Below are 27,706 nucleotides of genomic sequence, written 5' to 3' on the forward strand. Positions count from 1 at the left end.
CACGAAATGTGAGCTTTTCAAAATAGATCATTCATTCATCTTTTCTTCATTTTGCATTCATTCAATGATCATTTCTTCATTCATCATCATTTAATCTCATTTATTCATTCATCCATCATTCCTTCAGTCACTCCTCATTCGTTCATCATTTTATTCAGTCCTTATTATTTATTCAGGTACTTATTCATTCATTCATTTGCCCACTGATCATTTTTTAATCATACTTTCATTTATTGCTAATTCATCATTCATTTTCTCATTCATCATTTACGCACTCATGTATTCATCATTTATCATCACTATTCATATTCGTTCACTCATGCGCTGATCATTAGTCACTATTCTTGTTAATTTATTCACTTATTCATCATTCTTTCAATTATCCTTCGTTCACTGAACATTTTTTCATCATACTTGTCATTCATTCATGTACTGATCAAACCATCATTTATTCAGTCATCATTCATCCATTTGTCCTCCATTTTCATTCCATGATGATTTATTTGTCATTAATGCTTTTCTCATTCATTCACTTCACACATGAACTGATCATTTATTCATCAACATTTATTCAGTCACCATTCTCACCCATCCATTCACCATTCCTCAAATGGTCGATCACTCAGTGGTCATTCATTCGTCAATCGTCATTCATCCGCTCATCATTCATGGGTTGTCAATCGTCGCCATCCCTCAATTCCCGCCAGCTCAACTCTCCTGCTTTCTCTTTACTTAGCATGCGCGCGCATGTGTGAGCACGAGTGTGCGTGTGAGTGTGTGCGTGTGTGTGTGTGCGCGCGCGCGGGGTTAATATTTAGAGTGAATGGCGAGCGTGTGGAAGGCAGAAGGAGAAGAGTTTGAAGCCGGAGTCTGTCGTCCGGGCCTTCGCTGCGCCCACCATCTTCATCACCATCTTCATCATCATCATCTTCATCACCATCTTCATCACCATCTTCATCATCTTCATCATCATCTTCACCGATGGCGGTTCTTCCCCTGCGGGTCCGAACGTTTCGCGCCGTGTGGCGTGTGAGGAGCGTCTTGGTTCTGGCCTTCGGTCCACTGGTCCTGCTTCCGCTCGCCCTCAGCACCAGGGTGAGAGAGAGACTTCATTTGCAAGCATGTTTGATTCTTTCTTTTTAGCTCCATAACGTGTTAAAATGTGTTCTTTTCATGTTTTTACATTTTAATCATTTGACATTTTTATTTAGAACGGCTTGTTAATATTTCTTGTTTCATTTTCAAACATGTTTTTAATCATTTTTGTATTCCCTGTTATTTAACATTGATTTATAATTGCTTAATTATTGTTATTTTCGATAATACATTATATTGAAGTAAAGATTTCATTCATTTATGTTTTATTTCATTTTTTTGCTGCAATTATTGAAAATGTTTCATTTTTAAACATGTTTAACAAATTGAAACGGAAATTTCTTAATGCGTTGCGTTCTTTCAATTACGAAATGACAATTTTCATATCTCAATGTGTCTTATAAGCGTTTCCTAAATTTTGTTTCGTTTCAAAATATGCTTGACTAATTTAACATTTTCATTCAAATGTGTTAATTTGTAAATATGTTTTATAAAATGTTTGTGTCCTGAATTAGTTTTCATTCGCGATTGCGAAACAATGTATGTTTATTCCTTTTCTTTCTTTCTTTTCTGTTCTTTTCGTCTTCATTCCCAAACTCGACCTCATCGCGCATGACAACGTGTTCGTTCTCTGAAATGTTTCCTTTTCGGGACGCGTTTGATCAAAACGTTGAACTTTTCTGGCCTCGTCGCGGCTGTCACTGATTGACGAGCAAGCACATCGGGTCCGAGTTCAGCGACCTTCCCATTCCTCAATGTTGGCCTCCCCCTCCCCGCATGCCAGCCCCGCCTTGTGCACGTGTGTGGGCGCACGTGTGCGTGCGTGCGTGCGTGCACGCGCGAGTCCACGCACAAAGGAAACCAAAGTGGAGTGTTTGCGCTCAGCGGGCACTGGCGGCCTGCCGGCAGCCTTCTTCTGCTTTCTCACGCTCATCCTCATCCTCACCTTCATCTTCATCCTCGTTCTCACCTTCATCTTCATCTTCATCTTCATCCTCATCCTCATCTTCATCCTCCATCACATATGTCAAGTGTTGCAGTAACACAGATAACTCTCACAGTCATTTATTCTCATAACCTTTTCGAAGAACAACTCATTTCTGTTGCTTTGTTTTATTTCTTTATGCAATGATTTTATAACAATATATTTGTATTCAAAAATTCAACCCGTAACTCAAGGCATCGCTCTGCTAAAAAGTGACATACAGCCGAATTGGATTCTTTCCTTTCCACACTAAGAATTGCTGATCTTGTCTGTATTTCTGATTGACTTTTGACTCCATTGGGGGGAAAAACGAAAAAAAGGATTTTCTAATCCCAATTTCTATATTTTGTCAAGAAAATTGAATTTGAGATTAGAAGCCATGGAAAATAAATGGCACACAAGTAGCTCTGTCCAATTGAAATGATATCGGATTTGGTTTGCAGTCTTTGCGGTCCATACGACTTGACTTGTTCTCTTTGAGTGCTTTTGTCAACGTGATCGCAGAAGAAAAACAAAAGACCCCCAAAAAAGAGGGAGAACGTCTCGTCTCTGTCGGCGTTTAAAACAACAAGTGTCACGTTTTCCATCCAAAGACTTTATTTTTCTTCTTCATGTGTTGACACAGAACCAAACACTTGATAGCCTCCCGTCCGTCGAAGCGCGCTACATCGGTCTGTCTGTCTGTCTCATGTTCTCCACTTCTACCTGTCTGGCGTGCGTGCGTGCGTGTGTGTGCGCGCGCACTTGCAGGAGGCGGCGTGCGCGTACGTGATCCTGCTGATGGCGCTGTTCTGGTGCACGGAGGTTCTGCCGCTGGCCGTCACGGCGCTGCTGCCGACCATCTTGTTTCCGGTGCTCGGCATCATGCAGTCCAAAGACGTAAACGCGCGCGCGCGCACATGCACTTGGGTAGGCGCGTGCGACAACTGGTGAACGGGGCGTGTCTCCGCGCAGGTGTGCACGCAATACCTGCGAGACAGCAACATGCTGTTCATGGGCGGCCTGATGGTGGCGGTGGCGGTGGAGCACCGGAACCTCCACAAACGCATCGCACTCAAAGTTCTACTGCTGGTTGGCGTCAGGCCCGCCTTGTGAGTTGCATTCTTCGCAGCATCGCGATTCAAATGTGGGTTGCTTAAAGGGATGCTATTCCTTGGCACGCCTGTTAGCATTGAGCTAACAGATATGGCAACGGTCAAGTTGTGTGCGGTTTGGTTTTGAACGCAAATCCCGGTCCACAACGTAAGACCCCGCCACAGTTTGGCCCCAGGTGCTAGTTAGCGAGCGACACTAGCGATCTGAACATATGACTGCCGAGAGGCCGCCATATTGCTTTTCTCAGCATACCATCCTATACATTTACGGTATGGAAATTGGAGAACATTTGAAACTTGGTGGAAACAGCAGGATTGATCACGTTTTCAAACAAGAGGACCACAACTTGTCTTAAATACATGACAAAAGACAAGCCTAATGATGTTTACAGGAGGAAACTTGCATATTGTTTATTTATAAAGCGTTCAGTCTTGAGGCGACGTAATGTAGCATGACTCCCGCGGAGTGTGCCAAGAGGCGTACGGACTTCCCAGACTGATCAAGCTTTCAAGAATTGTTTTTACTCAAGCTATTGTCAGCATTTTTAATGAAAAATAAAAGTAGTATCCATTTGTGAAAAGATATGAAATTGAGCATTTTTGGACATAAGAGGTTTCGGCGACAAGAGATCCAAATTCTCGGATGTGTCCCGTGACAGGCTGATGCTGGGCTTCATGGGCGTGACCGCCTTCCTGTCCATGTGGATCAGCAACACGGCCACGGCCGCCATGATGGTCCCCATCGTGCACGCCGTGCTGGAACAGCTGCATCGCCACGACGACGGCGAGGAAGGACGCCTGAAGGCAAGCGACGATGCCGCCGGAAAGCAGAGCGCCTTTGTCGTCCGGGTGCCTGAAGCGGACGCTTCCGCAGGGACAGGTGAGAAAGCCCGTCTTTGATCGGGGGCTCACGTGCGCGGCGGGCGTCGCTACATTTGTTCTCTCGTGCAGGAGAGTGCGGAGAAAGAACGGGAGAAGACGGCGGAGTTCCCAAAACGACCCGCGATGATGCCACGATGTCGTCACTCAAGCCGCCACCACAGGACAAACCTCCGTCCGTGCCTAAAGGTCAGAGGACAAATTCGGGCTGATTTGTCAATTCCCGAATAGTCATGGTTTGTTAGTCCAAAATGTGCTTTGGCGCCATCTGGTGGCATGTGGCTGGAGGGAGGCGCTTTTTTTAGCCTGTAAAGCAGAAGAAGAAAAAGCTCATTAGCTCGCAGGCTAGCTAACATAATAAGCAATTACGTGTCTCTTTGATGTGGTTACACTCACACACAACACAGAGAAAGCACAGACTTATATGAATATAGAGAATTTCGTGAGAGAGCGATGCCGATGTATTGGACAACCCCGTTGCGGTTTAGCTAGCTCGTTAGCATAGCCAATGTTAATAAAGAAGTAACGTTCCCTTAAGTGTTTTTTGTTATGTGGGTATCCACACACAACAACACTGAGGCAACTCCGCTGCGCTCTCGCTAACTTGTTAGCTCATTAGCTTGTGAGCTTGCAGCATAACTGGCTCTGGTATGTGAAGTATGAATTAGCTCATTAGCTCATTAGCTCACTAGTCCATGATCTCGTGTGCTCGTGAGTTATTAAAGTTTTGGAATTTTCATTTTAGTTTGTTTTTATTTCGTTTTGAGTTTTTTTATTTATTTCGTTTTAATTAGTTTTCAGGGTGGTTCTGTTAGTTTTTATTAGTTTGAGGTTTTTTTTGTTAGTTGAAAAAAAAAGTGTATTACGTGTGTGCAGAAGTGGCAAATCCAGGTCCAGAAAGTAAAAACCCTGCCACAGTTTGGCGTTAGCCATTGATGCTAGTTAGCTAGCTAGCGCCCTAGAAGGTAAACGAGTACCGTGGGAGCTAGCCTGAGAGCTAGCTAGCTAGCTAGCACCTGGGGTTAAAGCCAAACAGTGACAAGGTTTTGACTTTCTGGACCTGGATTTGCCACCTGTGCTTGTGCGCTCTTCAATAAACATGATTTTAAAATGAAAACGCTCACTACGCCCTCAGTGAACTCATCGAGCGTGGTTTGCGCGTTGGAGGTGGAGGAGGACGACGGCTTGGACGAGGAGAGGAAGCGTTTGAGCAAAGGCCTGCTGCTGAGCGTGTGCTACGCGGCCAGCATCGGCGGCATCGCCACGCTCACCGGAACCGGACCCAACTTGGTTCTCCTGGGCCAGATGAGCCAGTGAGTGCCAGGCCGGCCCAACGCGCGCTAACGTGCGCTGGCGGCGCTCTTATTGTGAACGTGCCACGTCCCGCAGGCTGTTCCCGCACAGCGGCGGCGTCATCAACTCGGCGTCCTGGTTCGCCTTCGCCTTCCCCACGATGATGATGATGCTCGCGATGGCCTGGATTCTACTGCAGCAAGTCTTCATCGGACGCAGGTCAGACCCGAATCGCTCTCCATTCTATCCATGTCTGGCCTCGACATGCGTAAAAAGTTCACTCACCCTATTTTGAACTATTTTAATGCCTCCCTCCTCTGTGGTAGAAAATAAAAACAATAAACATAACAACTCTCTTTTGAAATCTTACCTGACAAATGAATAAATAATGGTCTTAGGCCAAACTTTTTGGAGCCAAATTCTACTTTTTCAAGCAGCCAACCTCCTGCACTCGACCTTTTTTTTTCTTTAACTCATTCAAACCCCAAAACCTAGAAATACGTTTTTTAATACTTTGTCCTGCTCTCCCAAAAACAGATTTATACGTTTATATATATTTTTTATGCTAGACCATACAGAAGGCTTTGATGCAGCCTCTCAACTGCAGAGAACGGGTGAAAAAATGGTAGTAATTACAAAAACGGCCAGCAGGTGGCAGAAGAGTATAAAAGATCAGCCCACAGTTTAAAACACATTTGTGAATTATGATGAAACTTAGCTATATTCTTTACAAATATACTTTTTTTTTCCTAATGAAAGAGGAGAGTCCAATCTTTTTTTTGGTAGGTTGCATGTTTTTGTAGCAAAAGAATAGAATATTCTGTGGGCCTTGCAAAATCAGCCCAAATCCAGTCAAAGAGCCGGGAGCGAAGGGGGTTGCTTCAGTCAAAATGGCTGCCAGTCAATGAGTTGATGTGGGCTTCTACCTCCTATTACATCTACACTACTGTACTTGAAAATAAACGACATTGTTACTACGTACTTGCTAGCGATCTGTATTTATGTATTTACTCCATCTGCGCTTTTGTATGGTTTGGTTGTTAGCCTGCGGAGGGCGTGGTCGTGCGGGGCGGGGCAGGCGGCGAAGGAGCGAGCGGCGCGCGACGCCATCGCAGAAGAGTACCGGCGCCTGGGTCACATGACCTACGGCGAGGCCAGCGTGCTGGCGCTCTTCCTCCTCATGGTGGCGCTGTGGTTCACGCGGGAGCCGCGCTTCGTGGACGGCTGGGCCTCGCGGACCTTCAACGCCGACGCAGAGTGAGTCGGCACGCCGTTCCTCCTCTTCATAGTTCAGCAGTGCCATCTTGACTCCTTTGCTTAGTCGTATATCAAATCAATTTTCTCTCCTAAAATGAATGGTAATTCCAGTAATACTGTATTTTCCAGATCCCCATAAAAAAAAAATGTCAACAAAATACTCTACACTGTAGTGTTTTGTAAAGATTTATGGTATATATATTAATATATTCAACAGTTTGTGCACCATAATTAATTCACAGCAGCTCCTTGTGGTGTGTGCGACTTAACTTGACCACCGGGGGCAGTATTCGACATACGGACACTAACGAAGAAGACTTTCACAACCTCTCAAAGTTTGAGTTCAAATAATCGTTGCTAGCAGTGTTATAACATTGATGCTATTTGTTAGCCTGTCTATGGTGTTTTGCATTGTTTGTTAGCTTTAAGATAATCTGGCCTAATGACGGCTTGTAACAAAAAAGTCTCAAGTGAGGACTCACATGGGACTGCTGTATGTCCTTCAAGGTATCTGATTGGCTAAGCCTCATGTGGGCGTGGTCACATCTGTCAATCAAACTCTGAACCTTGAAAGGGGACATACGTGAACACCATTCATGTTCATTCATGAAGTCGCTGCCAAGTTACATAATCACGCCATCAGGTGACCTTTCACCTGCACTTTGCGTAAACACCAAAGAGCATGAGTGTGTGTGTGTGTGTGTGTGTGTGTCGTTTTGTACTGCGACAGGAAGCGAACATGACCTTCGTGTCGCATAGCCAAAAACAATAACAGCATTCGTGTCACAAGAACACGGCGGACGGGGACAATTTTTATTTTCGGAATCATTCCAATTCCAGTTTGTTGCACAATTGAAAAAAACCTTAAAAGCAAAATTCGATAATATGATCATTCTATTTCATGACGACCTTACTGTATGTTTTTACATGATATCAGATTTCTTTTCTTGTTCAAAAAACGCATTTGAAAAATGTTTTTTGTCAGGATGCTGGAACGGATTGATATCATCTCCATTCATTATCATGGCGCACCTCCGCTTCGATGACAAATTCATGTCACCTTTGCAGGTTCGTCACGGACGCCACCGTCTCCCTCATGGTGGCGCTCTTATTGTTCGTCCTGCCGTCCCAGCCGCCCAAATATCTCCGCTGCTGGAGGCACGACTCGGACCCAGGTCAGTGAGACGCACGCACACACGTTAACATTTGATTCATGTCCTTTTTTTGTTTTTTTTCCTTTCAAAATATATATTTTTGTAAGAAAAAAATAGATTTTTGGGGTTATTTCCTCCCAAAAACGTTTCTCTAGTAAGCTTACAATTTTTGTCCTAAAAAAATTACCTCACAAACATGCAACTCTTTTGACAAATTATTACCAATTTACAAAAAAAGTATTTTCTCCAAAATATGCAACTTTTGATCTAAAAATACAAGTCTTATTCTTAAAAAAACCCACTTTTTTCCCCACAACACTCATCATAAAGATTATGACTTCTGTTTTCTAAAAAAAAGTACATTTTTCTCAATCAAATATGCCTTTTTAATCATAGAATCATGAAGTTATGTCAAAAATATCAAACTTTTTTTCATGAAAATATGACTTCTGAAAGCTTCTAAAAAATTGAACAAAATTGTCAAAAATGTCATTTTTTCTTACGACTCCACAAGTTTATTGTATGTGGTGAAAGGTTTTGTTTCGGTCCAATCAGATGCGCAGGTGACCCGAGACCCCGCCCCCCCATTGTTGACATGGAAGGTGGCGCAAGCCAAAATTCCCTGGAACATCGTGCTGCTGCTGGGCGGAGGCTTCGCGCTGGCAAAAGGCAGCGAGGTGAGCGCCGAGCGGCTCGGGCAGGAAGTGGGTCCGACATGAAGCGGCTCGGGCAGGAAGTGGGTCCGACACGAAGCGGCTCGGGCAGGAAGTGGCGATGGAAGCTAGCGAGGATCGGTGATCCCTTTTAGGAGTTCACCATTCACTTACCTAATCACTACCGACGGATTTTGAATGGCCTTTTGAGTGAAGTGTGACGAAAACCCGTGTCTTGTGATTTGAATCAAGATATCGATTGTATTTGTGTGCATGGATCAGGAATCGGGCCTGTCGCGCTGGTTGGGCTCGCAGATGACGCCGCTTCATTCCATCCCGCCGTGGGCCACCTCCGTAGTCCTGTGCCTCCTCACTGCCACCTTCACAGAGTGCGCCAGCAACGTTGCCACGGCAACGCTGCTCTTGCCAGTCCTGGCCTCCATGGTAACCACGACAACCTTCACTTGGGACGACAACGTTCTTTTGGGACGGGGACGACAACGTTCTTTTGGGACGGGGGAACTTTCTGTGGCTGCTTTTTTTTTGATGAAAAGCAAATATGGTAACCAGCGCTCATCTTTTTTTCCTGCTTCCTGTCTTGTTGCTTTGTGTCACGCGCACGCAGTCTCAGTCCATCAGCGTGAATCCTTTGTACGTGATGATCCCGTGCACCCTGAGCGCCTCCTTCGCATTCATGCTGCCCGTGGCCACGCCCCCCAACGCCATCGTCTTCTCCTCGGGCTACCTCAAAGTAGCCGACATGGCGAGTCTGCGGCGCTAATGCTACAACACGCTAAGATCAACATGCAAGCCAGCCACATGCATCTTAACATATTATGCTGTAGTCATACTAATAACTAGTAAACCTATAATGAATTTAGCCACATGCTAATTGTTAGTTACAGACCTTTAGCCAGAGATAGTAAACTTATAAACGTAGTCACATGCAAAGTTTTAGGCACTCTGGCTAAAAAAAGTCATCTTGTCCACAAATCGATATCTTCCTGTGCTTTTTCTTTTTGAAGACACAAAACAAGGTTGTGCTTTACCTTGACTAGTTTGGGCTGAACATCAGCTGAGACGCGTCAGCTTCTGAGGAAGGTGGCAGTCGTCGCCCAAACAACCTTGTTTTGTGTCTTCAAAAAGAAAAAGCACAGGAAGATACTGTAAACAAATGTCATTAGCCACATGCTAACTGTTAGCATGAGTTAGTAACCAACGGTGCTGCTCCGCAGGCAAAAACTGGCGTGGTGATGAACATCATCGGCATCGCGTGCATCAGCATGGCCATCAACACCTGGGGGCGTGTCTTGTTCTCTCTGGACTCCTTCCCCGAGTGGGCCAACGCCACCACGCCCATTTAGCCCCACCCCTTTAGCTCCTTGTGGTGTGCTGGTTTTTTTTTAATGCTATTATTTTATTTTGAAAAATTGCTTCCTGTCATACATTCGACTGATTGTTGACTCAGAACGCTGCTGAATATGTCAGCAAAGTTTTTGCTCAATGACAACTTGAAATGTATGTTTTGATACAAATGATTGCTAGGAATTTATCATTTTCGTTTATTGAGAGGAGAATATAAAGAACATATTTTATGTATTATTATGGTTGTATTTAACACATTTATGTTAATGTTATTTTCCTTTACACTCAACTTATGAAGTGATCTTTTTTTTAAAGTTTTTTATCTGTTAAAATATGCAACTTTTGTCACTGTGTACATTCTTGTACATATTTAACATTCTAACACTTTTATGACCTTTAAATAAATATTTCACACAAAACGGTGGCTGCTTTCAATCCATCCTTTGACGTCCACTTTTAAGACATTAAACCTAATACATAGATGTGAAAGCGGCAAGACTGAAATGTGGGCAAATCTAATATTATATAATTCATCCACCCATCCATCTATTATCTGAACCACTTACCCTCACGAGGGTCACGGGCAATATTGAATAAAATAAAATAAAAACATCAAATAAAATGTATGGAGAAAATAATGTGCAAAATGTCATAGATACATACAATGTAAATGAAGAAAAATGCTACTTTGTAGTAATGAGAAAATACAATTAAATTGATCATTAAAAAAATTTAAATTTTAAGAAAAATAAAGTATCAAAACAGAGTAAATTGTCACGGCAGCTAGGCAGCTACTGTTTTGTTGTAAAATGTCTCCCTCTAGCGTGACTTTTCAGAAACGATCGCATCGCCGTAAATTGACGTACCCGTCGTAAAATGCACGTCATCTTTCGGGTATTTCCGGCAAACATGGCTGGGTCTTCTTGCGGCTGAACGACAACACAAAGCAGCAAACGGACGCTTTTCGACGCGTTTTCTCGCTTTCGTTGCTCGGCGGACGAAAGGAACGACTGTGTTCTCTTCACTTTACACTTGAAGCAGTCATGGAAACAGGTTTGCCAGCATGAATGTTTCTCCGAGCTTCGATCGTGCTAACAAGCTAAAGCTAGTGGCTTAGACGTTTACACAACTGAGACGAAAAATACAATTTCGTTCTTCGTTTTCCCTTCGTATGTACTTTCTTGGTGTTGTTATCGTTATACGTCATTACAAGTCAGGTTTGTTTGATATGTAGTGGTCCCAAATCGAAAAAAAACGAAATAAAGGTTGGATTCCTAAAGTTGTAAGAAAAAAAAAAGGTACGTAAATGAAATCATAATACTTACGAGGAGAAAAAAGTGAAATAATGCAAAAAAATATTGGGACTAAAAAGTTGTATTACTACAAACGAAATATAAAATAATTATGACTATAGAAAATTAAACATTACAAAAGGTGTTATACTGCATGTGAAACTTTTTGTAATTTATCAGAGTAAAGTAAAGTAGTGGATTACATGAATGTACCACTACCCAAGTAAGGATTCAATCCAAATGCATTGCACATAAATAACATCTGACCTCATTATAAGTTCAGAACAACCTTTAAAGATTAAATGCAATTGTATCAATCTTAAAAGTGAATTACAACTAAAGGGTACTTTGGTAGCGAATGAAATTGGAACGCTTTATTTTGTTTGTCCGTACGTGCAGACGAGCAAGCTCGGAACCGTTTCCAGTCAGAGTTGGAGTTCATCCAATGTTTGGCAAACCCAAACTATCTCAACTGTGAGTTTGTGCCTTTTATATTGTTATATGACAACTCACAACAGCACACACAACTGACTACACACCGTGTGTGTGTGTGTGTGTGTGTGTGTGTGTGTGTGTGTGTGTGTGTGTGTGTGTGTGTGTGTGTGTGTGTGTGTGTGTGTGTGTGTGTGTGTGTGTGTGTGTGTGTGTGTGTGTGTGTGTGTGTGTGTGTGCGTGCGTGTGTGTGTGTGCAGTCCTGGCTCAGAGGGGCTTCCTGAGGGAGAGACCCTTCATCAACTACCTCAAGTATTTGCTGTACTGGAAAGAGCCCGACTATGCCAAGTTTCTCAAGTAAGACCAGCAAAGTGCTGAGAAACTCTTGTCGCATTGATGGATTATGGATTTATTTGACGGCCTTTCGTGCTGCTAAAATCCAGCGTTTGATCGCTACATCAACTGATGCGCTATTTTCTGACTTAAGCAAAAGGCTAACGATATCATTCATCAAAATAAATCAATCAATAAGTGTCACGTCTCCATGCAAAATGTGCAACTCCGAGAAAATAACACTGAACAACTTTTGCATGGAACTTCAACTGTCACAAAAAAAACAACAACCCTGAAAGAGGCTACGCTATCGTCCCAGTTTAGCTCACGTTGGCGTTAAACGCCCGACAAGAAAAAAGACTTTAGTACTAACGACTTATTTGATCAATCCTCTTCTTACCAAAGCATCGCAGCCGTCGATTTCTAATCAAACAGGCCTGCTCAAATGTGTTGAACCTCAACATTTTCAAACATTTTTGTAGTGTGAATTAATTCATGCATGAGTCATTCGGATATTAGGAAAAAGTCCATTTTGCTTCTTCCACCCTGCTTGGAGCCGTTCGTTCTTTGGGTTTTTATTTTGAAAATGTTGTGAAAGGGTTCCCAAAGTTGGAGAAAAATGGGCCGATGATGTTGCTTAATTCATATTCCTCAAATGCCATTTCAAAAGTCATTTGATGATCATTGGGAGTTATTTGGACGTGTGTGGGGAAGAAAGAAGCCGATGTCTGACTTGACCCCGCCCCCCGCTGCGCGTCCAGGTATCCGCACTGCCTGCACATGCTGGAGCTGCTGCAGTACGAGCACTTCCGCAAGGAGCTTGTGAACGCGCAGTGCGCCAAGTTCATCGACGAGCAGCAGCTGCTGCATTGGCAGCACTACTCCAGGAAGCGCACGCGGCTGCAGCAGGCGCTCACCGAGCAGCCGCCGCCGCAACAGCCGCCGCCGCAACACGTCAACGCCGCCGCCAAGTGACTCATGCGGCCCGCCTCCTTGTTTTTGTCCTGAAAACAAAATGTAGAAAAAAATAAACGCCTGCAACATTTTTGTCAAGAAATCTGAATCGACTCCTTTGTGTCCGCGACTTTTTTTTTTTTTTTGTCTCTGTGTTGCAAGCGAGAATTTGATTTGGCTGGAGTAAATGGAGCAATTACCCAAATCCAAATGGACAACAAACAGGAGCTGCTGTAGACCACAGCTCATGCCCAAAAAACTCTCACACACAGTGTGTTCAAGAAACAACAACATCATCCAGCGGTCCTCGAGTCCCCTCATCCAGCCTGTTTTCCATGTCTCCCGCGGCCAACACAGGTGTTTCAAACCATCAGCTAATCAGCAAGCTCTGCATGAAGCCTGATCACATCTTCAGCTGTGTTGGCTGGGGGGGACATGGAAAACAGGCTGGAGAGGGGTTCGAGGACCGGGGCTGAAAAAACCGTGACATACGTACATAATGCACTTTTTTTTTTTCCTTTTATGGAGTTCCTTATTTGTATTTTATTGAACTAATGATTCAGTGACTCTGGTTCAATATGGGAAATGGACTTCTGAAGATTTGTTAACAAAGAATTGTCTTTCAACGTTCAAAATGTGCAATCAACAACCAAATGCACCAGCATTGAAATGTATTTCTGAAATGTTTGGAGCGATCCTTTCTGCATGTTAGCCACCAAACATTGAGACTAATTAATGACCCACACAGCGAGTTTTAATGGTATTTTCTTTGAGCTTGTCAGCTCCACTGGCCGAACATCAAGAGGGAAGTCAAAGGTCATCAAAGGCAGAGCTGCAGCGTTAGCATACATTTGCTAACAGTGTTTCCAGCATTCACTTCTGATCATGTTAAGAAGTACGATTGTTTATGACACTTTTGCTTTCTGTGCCGATCGCAATGCGTATTTCAATGATGCCTTCTTCATTTTCAAAAACAAGTACAGTACTGGATAAAAAATAAAAACGAAACGAAACGGGGTACCGTACTTTTATTTTTGAAACCACATAACCGGAAGTCTGAAAAAGTGTTTTTACCCGTTGGACTTCCTGGGCAAAATGACAAAAGTCAACCGTTAACGTTTTCCTTGACTTTTGTTGTGGGAGGACGCAGGTACGTGATTCCACTCATCAGCGATTAAAAAAAAATGAATTGCTTGAATGTTAATGTAAAATTGGATTTCGGATCCTCTATTTGTGCTCGTGTCGCAGCTTTCTGCTCATTTGTGCAGCTGCAATAAAGTCTTTTTTAAATTTTATTTTAGGCGCAATAGTCATGGGGCAATGTTTACATGATCGGGTTTTGTTTGTTTGTTTTTTGAGTTACGCAACTTTCGAGAAAGTGATGATTGCAGTAAAGTCGCACCTCGATTTACGACGAGTGCGCTAACTTACGAGTTTTTCCGAGACGCCATTCGTCACTCGGCCTATTTTTTATTTTTTATTTTTGTGTGTGTGTCTTCACTTGCAAGCTATAATATGAGTTCCCCTCCTAGTTCTGGTACTAGGTCAAATACAGATTCTAGACCTGGCCCTGTTCAGGTTTTGGTACTTGATCTGGGGCTGTTGGTCCATTTGTAGTTTTTGTTTTAGATCAAATACAAATTGTAATTCAGACAATCTCAGTTCACTTGCAAATTGGCTTAGAGTCTTGTTTTTTTTCATGGGGGGCAAATATTGCATTCTCTAACCTTAGCTATGAGTTCTTTAGCGATCAAAATGTTGTTGAGTGATTTCAGGTGTTCCCGCGGCGGTTGCCATGGCGACAACATTGCTACGCGTGGCGGTGGTCGGCGCGGGGGCGGCGGGGCTCTGCGTGGCCCGACACGTGCTGTCCAGACCGGACCAGTTCGCCCCTCCAGTCGTCTTTGAGCTCGGAGCCAACGTGGGCGGAACTTGGTGCTACCAGGAGCGGGTTGGACCAGACGTCAGATGCAGCATGTACAAAAACCTCAGGTGAGAAATTGTACGGCGGCTGATTGCGGTTCTAAGCCATTAACAACGTCAAAGTAGGATGTGAAAGCGTACGTTGATGCCATGACCACGATCCTGTTCTTCGGGGCACAGGACCAACCTTCCCAAAGAGGTGATGATGTTCCCGGACTTCCCGTTCGACCAGCGACTCCGCAGCTTCCTGTCGCATCAGGATGTGCAGCGCTACCTGGAGGACTACTGTCGCCACTACAACGTCCACCCGCACATCAGGGTAAGATCACTTAAAGACACTTGATTGCCAAATCTGCCTCTAGTTGAGATTTTGGATCCAGTTCTTGTCTGGATCTGATGCTGTTCTACTTGTAGTACTTTTACATCCGGTATCTTTGCCTGTGTCAGTTCCACAGCACAGTGGAGGAGGTGAGGCCCGTCGTCGTGACAACGGAGGATGACGAGAAGCGGACCCAAACCACCTGGGAGGTGACGGCGTGCGACACCTCGGGATGCCGGACCACCGACACGTTCCACGCCGTCTTCGTGTGCTCAGGGTGAGCCCGAATGCTAGCTCCGATGCTAAGAACGCTAATCGGAGATGCTAACAAGAGACGCTTAGCTGTCGACCGCCTGCAACGTTGCCGTGTGTGTGGCAGGCATTACTCGGACCCCAACATCCCCAACGTGCCCGGCATGGAGAACTTTAAAGGTAAGTCGCTAACTTTGCATGCTAACTTGAAAAGACTTGATTGACGGGCTTCACGCAGGACAAGTTCTCCACAGTCACGCGTACAGGAGCGCAGAACCTTTCTCGTCTCGCTCGGTGGTGGTTCTGGGAGCCAAAGCGTCCGGCATAGACATTTCCTTGGAGTTGGCCAAAGTGGGCGCCGAGGTAAAAACCCAACGATTTCCCCCCAAAAGTTTTTATTTTGGTGGGTTCGCTGGCGCACATTGACGTCATATCAGTTCCTTTCAATGAAGAACATTGATTTGACATAAAAGCTTGGTTGCGCAACAATTTCTGTTGTCCTTTGTCTCCCTCTGCAGGTGACTCTGAGTCACCGCGGTCCCCCTTTGGAGGCTCGTCTTCCGGAACAGATCCGCCAGTCGAGTCCGCTGGTGGCAGTCCAGGAAGACGGCACAATTTGCTTCCAGGTGAGCAAAACGTTTTTGAAATAAAGCATCATCAGGGTACAGGGTTCGAAGTTCAAAGTTCTTTGCTGAAGGGCCACGTTTCATTTTTCTAACAGAGCCCGTTATTTAGAGATGAAGAAAAAAAAACAAACAGAAAAAGGCGTCAAATGATTTATTTGAAAAATAAAATAATTCATGCTTATTTAAAAAAAAATATTTAGGAAGAATATATTTCATTGTATTAGTGGAATGTGAAAATGATGCATTTTATTATTTATTGCAACTCCATCAGCATATTTACTTAAATAGAAAAATGAATAAATTGCAATTGTAAATATGAACAAACGCTGACTGATGTCCAAACATGTCATAAATGTTCGTGAAATGACTAATAACTAAGTCTTATAACTTTTTTTAAACACACAATTTTTCAAATTTAATTTATGAATACTATATATGTTTATATTATTAAATGTTATTTATGGTATTTTGTAGCAATTTAAAAAAAAACACAATTTTGTTAGCAGTAAAAAAAAAAATAATTTATTGACTAAGTTATCATTTTAAAAAGCAATGTAACGTGTCTCGACTTCTGAACGGCCTCTGACTGCATCTCGCTCGTATCTTGGAGACGGTTTGAAATTGACTAAACAATTTCATCGAATCCAAAAATGTTGATTGCATATTTCAAAAAGTTGTAAATATGTTTGCAAATGACGAAATGAGATCAATCCTCAAGCCATGCGTTCCAAATGCGACGGCTTCAATGAGGCAACACAAACAAAGCTCATCAGCACTATTAGCCGGCATTTCCTAGTTTCAATAACGCACTAAACAGGGATGTTTAGCGGCCATTTTTGAGAAGCGTCCGTGGACCGGCTCTCAAACGCGGCGTGTTGGCTTTGCAGGACGGCTCGACGCGCGCTGCCGACGTCTTGCTGTTTTGCACGGGTTACAAGTTGAGCTTTCCTTTCCTGGACGGCGGCCGGCTGGGCTTGGAGCTGGACGAGCAGATGGTGGCGCCGTTGTACCGCTTCATGATGCCGCCCGCCTTCCCCTCGCTCGTCTTCGTCGGGCTCTGCAAGCTCATCTGCCCCTTCCCCTACTTCCATTGCCAGGTGAGCAGGGGGCGGGGTCAACGGCGGGATAGTCAACTCGGCGTTTGGGACCTTTGCCGCCAGCATTTCGCTACTTTGCCCGTGGCGTGTGACGTAGCGTGTGACGTGGCGTGTGACGTGGCGTGTGACGTGGCGTGTGACGTGGCGTGTGACGTAGCGTGTGACGTGGCGTGTGACGTGGCGTGTGACGTGGCGTGTGACGTAGCGTGTGACGTGACGCGTGACGTAGCGTGTGACGTGACGCGTGACGTGACGTGTGACGTGACGCGTGACGTGACGCGTGACGTGACGTGTGACGTGGCGTCTTCCTGCCAGGTCAAGTTCGCTCTGGCCGCGCTGTCCGGCTCACTGGCGCTGCCGTCCCGAGCCGAGATGGCGGCGGAGGTGCGGCGCGTGCTGCAGAAGAAGACAGACGGTGGCACGGCGCGGCGCCACCTGCTGGTGATGGACTCGGACCAGTGGGAGTACGTGGCCGCGCTGGCCGCCGACGCCGGCTTCTCCCCGCCGCCTCCGGTCGTGCGTAGCCTCTACGAGGAGGTGCGACGGCAACGCCGGCTTCGCCCCAACCACTACCGCCAGCTGGACTACCGGCTTGTTAGCGACACCCGGTGGCAGGTGGTGGGCACTGCAGGGATGCCGACGTGACGCGCCGGCTTGGCTCATTGCGCTGCGTCTTATCGGTATCGGGTCGATACTTGGCATTATTTCAAGAGATCAGAACTCACGACGGCACCCGATACCGGTATTGGCGGCCGTTTTACCATCAGGAACTAGAAATGACAAATTAGGAGAAATTGAAAGTTGCCGTTATTTCATGCAAATGAAGGATTTTTTCATCATTTTTTTGTTTTGTTTTAATTTTCTGTATCACAACTATTAGTACTTGTATGGATATCAGTGACTATTATCAATACTCGTACTTAGTGATCATTAAGTATGACTATCCAACTCTTCAGTAGTCAGTCGTTCTGGTCTCGGTGTGAAATAAGTGGTATCGAACATCCGTCCTTAAAAAATGATGGACAAAATTGGCAAACAAACATTGTGATGATTTCTGCAGATTAAAAAAAGTTTGTTTGAATCTCATCGTTTTATCTCTAAAAAATCAGGATTGGCAGTGACTGATTTGTAAAAAATGCACCCACGTTTTTGCTGTTTATTTTCAAATCTATTGATTCTTGAATGCCATTTTTGTTGTTGCTCGGGGATAATTCTTTTTAAACCCGGGAGGAAGGAAGAGAGGACTGAAATATTAGGAACACTGGATGGGTTTCCTAAGTACACCTAATAAAATGGACAACAATAAAGAAATAAAAAACGAAGGAATGGGTGGCGAAGGAACGTGTCCAAAATATTAGTCACGTGTCACGTGACGGAGCGCACCAGTTCGACAACAAGGTAGAGAGAGAGAGAGAGAGAGAGAGAGAGAGAGAGATGAGGGGAGGAGTGCAGGCGAGCATCTGCTTGTGAGCTGAGATCGCAGCAGCAGCAGCAGAAGAAGAATGTGAAGATCGAGGAAGACAAACCACAAGATGTCGATCGACTTCATCACATAAAGTCGGAAGCTTTCGGAAGAAAAGTCACACGCGCCATCGCGTCACTTTCAGCCGAGCGGGAAGGAGGAGGAGGAGGAGCTTGCTGCTCCCGCCAACAACAACCTTCTAGAATGTTGACACGCCGTGAGTCTCGCTGCCGATTCGTGTGTGCGTGAGCGCGCGTGTGTGTGTTGTCTTCGTGCGTGTTCTATTTGTGCGCGCGCGCGCGCACGCCTCATGACCACTCATGAAATATTGACGATCTGTCGCGCGAAACCGAAATCTGAAAATGGGGAAGAAGAAGCCACGTCGCAGCCTGGAAAAAGTCACTTGGGAACATGATCGATGACTTGATTGGAACTTAAATTAATCAGGCTCCAAAAGAAGGCCCCGCTGGTTGTTGTGTCACACGGTGAGAGTCACGGGTTCCAAAACACGCGGACCACCAAATGAAATTGATTCCACAATGATGGGCGGAAACGAAGCACCCGAAAAAAAAACGGGTTACAAATGAACACAACCGACGAGGACACTTGAAAAGGCGAGCAGGAAAATAAACATGAACACAAAAAACAACAAAACACGCGTGTGTTTAAAAAGCAAAAAATATGAGGTTTCACACGACATAAAAAGTACAAGTTCGAATAGCACACGCGCAAAAGGCATCACTTGCAGGTCACGGTGAAAGAAACGCCAACTAGAAACACAACAATTGATCAAAGTAACCAAAGAAACCATCAATAACTATGATAGGCTACGAAAAGGCGACAATAAACACTCGTCAGAGAGGCAAGATGACGAATCTGCCAGTGGGCAGGTAAGGTTGCGGCTCCGTCACTTGGAAATTGCGTTGATTGGGGAACAGGTGGCGGAGTGGGTTGGCGGGGGTTCCAATGGAGACTAAAATAATAAAAACATTTTTTTTTAGAGGGGCAGGGCCATGACACTAGTGGGGGTTAGTACCTTTTAGAGGTCCAGGGTCCGCATGGCTGAAAGAATCACAAGGACGAAAAGTTCTTGAAACTTGAAAACAACAATCAAGACCTTTTACACACAAACACGCGCACGCGTATATGCGCACGCGCCAGCCTAAACATGCACATTACATTTGCGTCAAGTTGCGCACAAGCTGCCAACCCAGTCGCCATGGCAACACGCACGCACGCACGCACGCACGCACGCAAGGAGACTTCACTCTTTTGTATATTCAAATGAGCAGAAAAAATACAAATGTACAACTTTCAAAATAAAAGCCGGCGGGCAAAATCAACACAGGCTTTGATGTGTGTGTGTGTGTGTGTGTGTGTGTGTGTGTGTGTGTGTGTGTGTGTGTGTGTGTGTTGGTGGGCTGTTGACAAAACTGTCAATTAAGCTCGAGAGCACAATATGGTCAGAAATGATTTTTCAAATGTTTTGTGTGTGTGCGTTGTCAACATGTGAGGCCACACATTTTCTGCTCCTGACTTGTGATTGGCTCAAAGGCTTCCCCCGTCTACTGGATGAGGCCTTGCCCCCCCCCCAAAAAATGTTGCTTTGGTGTGAAAGTGGGCCGAGACGGAACCACTGGGAAGCGAGAGCGTCGCGGGGGCCATCGAGGAGCTCGTTGGAGTCGCTAATTAACAGCTGGCCTGGTAACGCAAGTCTACCTGGGAGTCGGGGGCGGGGCAACCCACATGCTACGGTACCGTTTTTTTATTGGTTGCTTGTGGTTAGTTTATTGGTTAATTAGTTAGTTAGCTAATTGTTTGCTCCTTCAATTAGTTGATAGGTCATTTATTTTGGTTGGTCCGTTGGGTACAGTTGCCATGGTTACCTTAAAAAAAAAACTGTTACTTTACTAGTTGCTTGCTGTTAAAAGTAGTTTGATTACTTTGTTACTTGCTTTTAAATGTAACTCAATAACTTTACTTGTTACTTTTAACTAAAGTAACTTAAGATACTGAAATGGTCACTTGCCTTTAAAAGCAACTTAGCATGTAGTCAACTTAAAAGTAATTTGGTTACTTTACTGATTACTTACTATTACAACTAACTCAGCTGTTTTCTTGGTTATTTGCTTACTTTTCTATTTACTTTTAAAAGTAAGTTGATACTTTAATGGTTATTTGCGTTTAAAGTAACTTTTTTAAATTACATGAATAGTGACTTAGTTACTTTGCTGATCAAGTGGTTTAAAAAGCTAAATTCCAGGTTATTTAAATAATTGGTTGATCTTTAAGCTGTTTGTTTTATTCCAATGTTCTTGATGCTTGCTGAAGCGATACGGCAGATTGTTGACATCAGTTATTTTGTGCGCGCGTGGCTGAAAGGTGTGTTGATTTGCATCGTGCGAAGGTCACACACAAACACACACAGCAGCTAAAAATAGCCGCGTAGTGAGTATGGAGTGGGCGGGAAGTGCCAGCTAAGCGTCTTTTCCTCACACACTAATTGAAGCTGATGATGACGACGATGATGCACTCGTAAGCACGCTGAGCCAAAGCGAAGGCGAGTCACACGCCGCCGTGAACTCTGCGTGACGCGTCGACGGCTCGAGAAGACCGAGGTCGTCCCGTTTGCGGGCCGACGGCCGCGACAGGCCGCGAGCGCGACACCGTCAAAATCCGCTCGCTCATCTTACATCGCGGCAGTTGCTTGGTTAGTTCATTGGTTATTTGGTAAGTTGGTTGATCCGTTCGTTGGTTGACTTGTTGATTAGTCAGCCGGTTGTTTAGTTGGCTGGTGAGTTGATTAGCTGACTTGTTAAGTTAGCTGGTCGTTTAGTTGGTTATTTATTCAGTTGGTCGTAAATAAAATTCTGTGCACAACAATGAGATTTGCAATTGCCTGTAGATGCCACAAGATGGCGGCAAAGTACCCTTTTTTCCCCTATTGGTTAAGGTTAAAAGGTTAAAAGTAAATGAAGCGCTCGTCTGACTTCAACATACTTCCCTTAGCATCGAGATGCCACAAAAGGAATTATTTTTTAGACTAAACATGGTTTTGGCTCAGGCACAAAAACAGCCAATAGTTTTTGAGTTTTTGCGCTAACAACGGAGGTTAAGCCCCTCCCCAAAATACGTCACCAAGCAAATGGCAAACTGCAAATATGCAACAGCGCATTTTTCAATGAATGAGCTCAAATTCTTCTATTTTCTTGCGCTTCCCGTGATGCGTCAGCGTCTATTTTTAGCCCCTCCGCAAGTCCCTGCGCTCCACGGGCTAAATGAGGACTTGAACGCCCCTCCCACCCCTTGCAAGTGTGTGCGTGTGTCAGTCAACGCAGCACATTAGTCTCCCTAATCTGGTACACACGCACATGCATGCGAAGATGCGATGCGTTCAAGGTCCACACCAGCCTTGAGAAAAAAGGAGCGACGTCATCACCGCACGGGTTCTAGTGAGGGCCTGGCGCTGAGCCACCATTTTTTACTGAAAGTGAAAAGTCATTTCATTTCATGTTTATTTGAATAGAGACTTTTTGGGACTTGGTGAAGCAGCATGTGGCTTATTGAGACGAGTGTATGCTTGCTATGGCGAGGCTTGTTGTTTCGTACCCAAACACGAACACACGCCGTCTCCAGTCACGCTGGACAAAAGCCTCCTGCGGCTTGTTAGCGCGTGAGCTTAGCAACGGGGGACGAGGCGTTCGGTCGTCCCTGGTAACGGCGGGACTCCACCCACCTGGTGCGCGGGTTCTGTCCTCGACGGAGGTGTCCTCATCACATAGTCAACGCAGCAAGCTGTTTGCTTAGCCTAGCTAGCGAGCTCCCTAGCTAGCGAGCTCCCTAGCTAGCGCCCGGGTTCTTGGCTACCTGCCATCCATGCATCACCTTCGGCTAAAGCCAAACTGTGGCCGGGTTTTTTCTTTTCCGACCTGGATTTGCCACCTCTGCAGTGACTTGAGGCTGCAGGGCACGCCATCTTAATAAAGCCTTAAACGCGTGTCCGCCCCCTAGTGGTCGGCTGACCATCGCTTGAGAAGACGATGGATAAGATCAGGCCCGACAATCAGGCCGCGATTCAAATTGGACTGAATTTGGCAGCCCTCATTTCTTGTCACACTGAAAACAAACAAACGGTGCGTTCACTGTCCCCCTGTAAACAGCGCCGCTTCCATTCATGGCATCCCTCGGCAAGGCTTGCGTTATTTAAGCGGGACACAAAGTACAAGCAGCCGGCAGAAAGACGGCGGAGAGCAGAACTTAAGTGTGTCGGCCATCTTTTATTGATGGAGTCCCGCCAGCGGCTTTCAGCTTCGCTCTTTCACGGTCATCTGTTGCTAGCCAGAAGACGACGCACACACAAACCACGACAGCGCCATGTTTGTGTGCGAGACCACTTGGAAATATTCTGGAGGTCGACATGCGCACTTTTGCAGTTGACGCGCGCGCGTGTGACATCATTTCCGCTTTTCCAAACGTTTGTTTTCTTTTCTAATCGAGCGGACTTCAAAGCCGCACACGTCGAGCTGCGGGCTACTAGCATAAGGACGCTAATTCAACCGAGACACACGCACACACATTCGAGAGTGCGCGTGTGAGTTTTTGATGCTGGCGTGCACTTTACCTTCGTGCCATCCATGAGACACTCAACAATAGTGCGAGCGTGCGTGCGTGCGCGCGTTTACGCACACGCATGTACATTAGTGACGCTGCTTGACTGCACTCTGCTTGTTGGAGTGGAACAAATACACACAACAAAATACACACAACAAAATACACACAACAAAATACACACAACAAAATACACACAACAAAATACACACAGCAAAATACACACAACAAAATACACGCACACAAAATTGCGCCAAGATCACAACATAGGAAATTCACGTTGGCCTTTTTTTTAGCCAATAGTCCACTTATATAAAGATTAATTGGGATGTGCGAGTACCGATACCAGGTATCATATAGGGCCGATACCAGCCTTATTTCAAGCTATTAGTACTCAACCCCAGTGGATACTAATATCGTCCGCCCTCCGCTGGCTGTTTTATGACCAAGAACTAGAAATAAGACAAGACTAGAAAATTCATATTATCTTATATTTAGATATTAAAATACTTTGCGGTCACAGATTTGTATTTGGATCCAAAATTCCGAACTCATTGACCGGCAACCCTTTGGACTGAAGCAACCCCCTTCGCTCCCAACTGGATTTGGCAAGGCCCAAATAATATTGTGTTCTATTGCTATAAAAACACCAAAAGAAAGATGAGAGTCTCTTCTTTGGTCAGGAAAAAGACGTTTGTTTGTATCGGTGTCCGTTTTGCGGCCACGAGCTAATGCTAAGTTTCATCATTCACAAATCTGTTGAAAAGACCGGGAAAAAGAGCCTTGTTGCAACATGGCCCCCCCAGCAAGCAATTAGCGAGGCGGGCGTGATCCGAACCGACCACGGATCGACGATGATTGTTTCCGAAAGCACCCGTCGAAATCCTACAGAAGGATTGCGAGCGCACGACGCGTCCAAGTGGACTGACATGTTTGCGTCCCGTCCAGGTTGCGGCGCGATGGAGCTGCTGCTGGTTCTGTGCGTTCTGGACGCGTCGCTGCAGTGCCCGCGCCACTGCATCTGCTACACGTCGCCCAGCACGGTGTCGTGCCAGGCGCACGACTTCCAGGCCGTGCCCGAGGGCATCCCGCCGCACGGCCGGCGCATCTTCCTGCAGAACAACAAGATCGTGCGGATCCTGCGCGGCCACTTCCCGCCCGCCGCCGCCATGTTGTGGCTCTACTCCAACAACATCTCTTACATCCAGCCGTCCGCCTTCCAGGGCTTCCGGCAGCTGGAGGAGCTGGACTTGGGCGACAACCGCCACCTGAAGGCGGTGGCCGCCGACACCTTCCGCGGCCTGGGCCGACTGCGCGCTTTGCACCTGTACCGCTGCGGTCTGATGAGCCTGCCGCCCGCCGTCTTTGCCGGGCTACATAACCTCCAATATCTCTACCTGCAGGTAAGTCACCAAAATGTAGCCTGTGCTATCACTAGAGACAAAAAAAAAAAACATCAGGCGAAAAATGAGAAACCTTGAGAAGGGACCGCAAAAGTGGTAATCCCTCTTCCAGGACTTACAGGCTGCAACGGATGCCGAATGGGCACAAATTGACATTGTTTGTAATCCTCAGTAAAAAGACATTGTGAGGGAAGCGGGTCCTCATCCAAATCCAGCCCGGTTGGTCGGAGAAGCGACCTTGAGCTCAAAGCAGTCATTTAAGACCTTAAACTTAAAAACAGACGTCGCGTTCCTAACTTTGCGTCTCTCGCAGGACAACCACTTGGACTTCCTCGAGGACGACCTTTTCATCGACCTGCTGAACCTGAGCCATCTGTTCCTGCACGGCAACCGCCTGTTGAGCCTCCACCAGAACACCTTCCGGGGCCTGGGCGCCTTGGACCGCCTCCTCCTCCACCAGAACCGCATCCGGTGGGTGGAGCGGCGGGCCTTCCACGACCTGCGGCGCCTCAGCACGCTCTACCTGTTCAACAACTCCATGACGGCGATGCCGGCGGCGAGCCTGGCTCTCCTGCCGGCCCTCGAGTACCTTCGCCTCAACGACAACCCGTGGGATTGCGACTGCGGGGCGCTGCCCCTGTGGGACTGGCTGCGGACCTTCCGGGGCTCCACTTCGTCGTTGGTGTGCGTTTCGCCTGCGCGGATGGCGGGGAAAGACCTGAAGGCGCTGAGGAAAGAGGAGTTGCCCGCTTGTCCGAAGGAGGGGGACGGCGGCGGGGCGGGGGTGGAATCATTGACACACCTGAACCATCACCGGAGCCGCCACAACCAGCACCAGCGACCGTACCTGCCACACGGCGACCAGCACAACCCGCCGCCGCCCTCACCACGACCCCCCACGGGGGCGCACAGGAACTGCACACGGCGAGCGCGCAAAGCCAAAGGCGGCCCCAATGAGGTGCGGCTGCTTGGCAAGGGGGAGGAGAAAGACTTCGGAGGTCAACGCCAAGGGTTGACCCCCGCCAGGAGGAAGAACAAGTGCGTGCCAAGAACTTCGGTAGGCTCCGCCCCCAGCGGAGTCCAGAGAGCCACAAACGCAGCAGCAACAACCTTCGCTGGGGGCTTTTTCTGTTTAGCGCCGCTGGTGTCGCTGCTAACGCTACACTGAGCCGGCCCGGGACACGCCCACTTTTGACTGCGTCTTTCCAAGGCGGACTCAAAAGTCCAAAGTGGGACCTTTCAGTGGACAAGACCAAGTACCGCGTACATTCCACAACGTGTGCAATACTCAAGCAGATCGTTTGAAAAATGTCTCAAGTTAGGGAAAATGAGATGACTTTGATGTGCGTGCGTGTGGACGACGGGCGGCAAAGTGCGTTGGTGGTCCGCACGCAGTCCTGCGGGTTTGAGAGGTTCCGCTACTTGAACCGCAGCTGATTCCAATCAACGGGATCGCGATCAGGCTTATGCAGCGCTTGCTGACGAGCGGATCAGGAATCAGCTGTGTTGAAGGCGGGAAATATCCAAAACCTGCAGGACTCCGGCCCCCCGAGGAGCGGATCTCGCCATCCCTGGTGTCGATTCTCAATCATCTGCAAAGGTTGATCCGGGCAACTTGACACGTTTTGTTTGTGGAAGACGTTCCAACACACGCACACACACACACACGAACACGCACACACACGAACACGCACACACACACCTAAGAACCAATGAAAACCCTTAAAGCCATGAAACCAGAAACGCTGAGTGCCTAACGAGGACCTTTCGGTCCTTCAGCTTGGAACAGACTAACTAAATGCTACAAGACCAGTGGACTGCCTATCCAGGACTAAGGTCTCGGGATCATGGTTCATAGTCCAGGTTTTGGATATGCTGGTGGTCAGGTCCTTGGTCTTGGATTTCGGTCTTTGACCCTCAATCATGCAAACACAAGCACAAAGATTGCGTGTGCGTCATGTTCAAGGTTTGAAAGAACGTTGTCGTTTGTGTGATGTCACCCGATGATGTCATCGAGAAGGCATGTGATGATGACGATGATGATGATGTCACTTGTATCTTCGGTCCTGTCAGAGGGGTCGAAATCTCCCATTGGAAATGAATGGGGCCCATTCATTTCCAATGGCCGGGTGACCAGGGGCACAGTACCACCTGCCACCATTAGGGGCGCTGTAGATACGGGACTGGAGGAGTTTTCAAAATATACGGACCGTGTTGACTTGCATTCATCACAGCGGCACTTCCCGCTCCCCTTGCTGCCCCCCCCCCCCCGCCCCTCCTCCTCCTCCTTCACGTCATCTCTTGTCCTCAACTCTTCCACTCTCCACCTCCTCCTTTCTCCTCCTCCACCTTGATCTCCTTTTTCTTTGTCCATGTCCTCCGCCACCACATCCTATCTTTCTCCCCCATCCTCACCTCCTCTCATCCCTTCCTCCTCCTCCATCACACGCACACATTTGTTTCTAAATAAAAATAAACAGGTGTCCTCAAACGACTTGTGTCCTGCTGTGTGTGTGTTGGAGAGACTTGCTAATAAAAGAGACCCGAGGCAAACTGATAATAAGCCAGCAAGATGAAATAGAAGAAGAAGAAAGGGGGGGGGGGAGCAAGTATTTTGGCCTCTTTGGTGGCCTACTTTCACCGTCACAGCAAATACGCAACACAAGTTGTTGTCAGGTTTTGTCAGCGTCGATGGCGTCGGGTCAGAGAGAGTGCTAGCGTTAGCCATGTTAGCGCTTTGCAGTCGTTCCCTTGGTGGAGGCTGATGAGGCCTGGCAAGTGCAGTGGGAGGAGAAGACAAAATGGAGGAGGAAGTGGAGGATCATCTAAAGAAACCGGTGGCGGCAAAGGAGGAGAAGAAGGAGAGAAAGGAGACGGATTTTGGACGCACATTCGACGACAACAAGGAGACGTCGTCTGACTTTTTGCGTGAGCGTGAGATGTAGAAACTGGAGCAGTCCTCATGAGGAGGCGGCGGCGGCGGCGGCGGCGGCCATGTTCTCGTTAAGGCTTTCAATTAAAGGCTACTGAGTCCATCAAAGGTAGGCGGGTGCGAAGGGAAAAGCAGGACGGCGGCAGTGTGGGTGGCGCAAAGTAACAAAACAAAAGTCGACGTTTTATTAATATTACGGCATGAACACGATTGGCGTCTTCTTGGCGCCAAACGCCGACACAAAGCGTTTCCCGTGAAACCAACGACATCACCCGCTTCAACTGACGGCCACGGATGT

The 27,706-nt window shown here is 46.5% G+C and overlaps 4 protein-coding genes across 7 annotated transcripts; all 4 read left to right on the forward strand.

The window, feature by feature from the left end:
• Window positions 1–832: 832 nt before the first annotated feature.
• On the forward strand, window positions 833–10,199 carry LOC144035862 (Na(+)/citrate cotransporter-like). The gene is made up of 13 exons (XM_077545900.1): window positions 833–1,095; window positions 2,831–2,959; window positions 3,035–3,171; window positions 3,834–4,054; window positions 4,126–4,242; window positions 5,189–5,366; window positions 5,443–5,565; window positions 6,391–6,603; window positions 7,672–7,778; window positions 8,313–8,434; window positions 8,693–8,854; window positions 9,036–9,173; window positions 9,646–10,199. Exons 1-13 carry the CDS (start codon window positions 982–984, stop codon window positions 9,772–9,774), a joined length of 1,890 nt encoding a protein of 629 aa, XP_077402026.1. The 5' UTR covers window positions 833–981; the 3' UTR covers window positions 9,775–10,199.
• Window positions 10,200–10,659: 460 nt separating this feature from the next.
• On the forward strand, window positions 10,660–12,899 carry med31 (mediator complex subunit 31). The gene is made up of 4 exons (XM_077545923.1): window positions 10,660–10,828; window positions 11,467–11,541; window positions 11,760–11,856; window positions 12,594–12,899. Exons 1-4 carry the CDS (start codon window positions 10,819–10,821, stop codon window positions 12,805–12,807), a joined length of 396 nt encoding a protein of 131 aa, XP_077402049.1. The 5' UTR covers window positions 10,660–10,818; the 3' UTR covers window positions 12,808–12,899.
• Window positions 12,900–13,831: 932 nt separating this feature from the next.
• LOC144035874 (uncharacterized) lies at window positions 13,832–18,084 on the forward strand. Of its 2 annotated transcripts, XM_077545922.1 has the most exons (9): window positions 13,832–13,936; window positions 14,562–14,778; window positions 14,890–15,028; window positions 15,157–15,305; window positions 15,408–15,460; window positions 15,519–15,643; window positions 15,799–15,906; window positions 16,794–17,003; window positions 17,319–18,084. In XM_077545922.1, exons 2-9 carry the CDS (start codon window positions 14,582–14,584, stop codon window positions 17,646–17,648), a joined length of 1,311 nt encoding a protein of 436 aa, XP_077402048.1. In that variant the 5' UTR covers window positions 13,832–13,936; window positions 14,562–14,581; the 3' UTR covers window positions 17,649–18,084. The 2 variants fall into 2 exon arrangements, with proteins under 2 accessions (XP_077402048.1, XP_077402047.1); XM_077545921.1 differs by lacking the exon at window positions 13,832–13,936 and having other exon boundaries at window positions 13,945–14,778.
• A 316-nt stretch (window positions 18,085–18,400) lies between these two features.
• Window positions 18,401–27,000, forward strand: rtn4rl1a (reticulon 4 receptor-like 1a). Of its 3 annotated transcripts, none has more exons than XM_077547450.1 (3): window positions 18,421–20,219; window positions 24,022–24,476; window positions 24,790–26,999. In XM_077547450.1, exons 2-3 carry the CDS (start codon window positions 24,033–24,035, stop codon window positions 25,642–25,644), a joined length of 1,299 nt encoding a protein of 432 aa, XP_077403576.1. In that variant the 5' UTR covers window positions 18,421–20,219; window positions 24,022–24,032; the 3' UTR covers window positions 25,645–26,999. The 3 variants fall into 3 exon arrangements, with proteins under 3 accessions (XP_077403573.1, XP_077403576.1, XP_077403574.1); XM_077547448.1 differs by having other exon boundaries at window positions 18,421–18,682; XM_077547447.1 differs by having other exon boundaries at window positions 18,401–24,476; window positions 24,790–27,000.
• The last annotated feature ends 706 nt before the right edge of the window (window positions 27,001–27,706 follow it).

This window comes from Vanacampus margaritifer, chromosome 16 (assembly GCF_051991255.1).
Source record: "Vanacampus margaritifer isolate UIUO_Vmar chromosome 16, RoL_Vmar_1.0, whole genome shotgun sequence".
Lineage (NCBI taxonomy): Eukaryota > Metazoa > Chordata > Actinopteri > Syngnathiformes > Syngnathidae > Vanacampus > Vanacampus margaritifer.

Coding starts and splice junctions, on each gene's coding strand:
- LOC144035862 (XM_077545900.1), top strand. CDS start 982: ATGGCGGTTCTTCCCCTGCGGGTCCGAACGTTTCGCGCCGTGTGGCGT. Junction 3,172..3,833: donor GTTGGCGTCAGGCCCGCCTT/GTGAGTTGCATT, acceptor GTCCCGTGACAG/GCTGATGCTGGGCTTCATGG. Junction 8,435..8,692: donor CGCTGGCAAAAGGCAGCGAG/GTGAGCGCCGAG, acceptor TGCATGGATCAG/GAATCGGGCCTGTCGCGCTG.
- med31 (XM_077545923.1), top strand. Junction 11,542..11,759: donor AAACCCAAACTATCTCAACT/GTGAGTTTGTGC, acceptor GTGTGTGTGCAG/TCCTGGCTCAGAGGGGCTTC. Junction 11,857..12,593: donor GACTATGCCAAGTTTCTCAA/GTAAGACCAGCA, acceptor CTGCGCGTCCAG/GTATCCGCACTGCCTGCACA.
- LOC144035874 (XM_077545922.1), top strand. CDS start 14,582: ATGGCGACAACATTGCTACGCGTGGCGGTGGTCGGCGCGGGGGCGGCG. Junction 14,779..14,889: donor AGCATGTACAAAAACCTCAG/GTGAGAAATTGT, acceptor TTCGGGGCACAG/GACCAACCTTCCCAAAGAGG. Junction 15,029..15,156: donor ACGTCCACCCGCACATCAGG/GTAAGATCACTT, acceptor TGCCTGTGTCAG/TTCCACAGCACAGTGGAGGA.
- rtn4rl1a (XM_077547447.1), top strand. CDS start 23,805: ATGCTAAGTTTCATCATTCACAAATCTGTTGAAAAGACCGGGAAAAAG. Junction 24,477..24,789: donor TCCAATATCTCTACCTGCAG/GTAAGTCACCAA, acceptor CGTCTCTCGCAG/GACAACCACTTGGACTTCCT.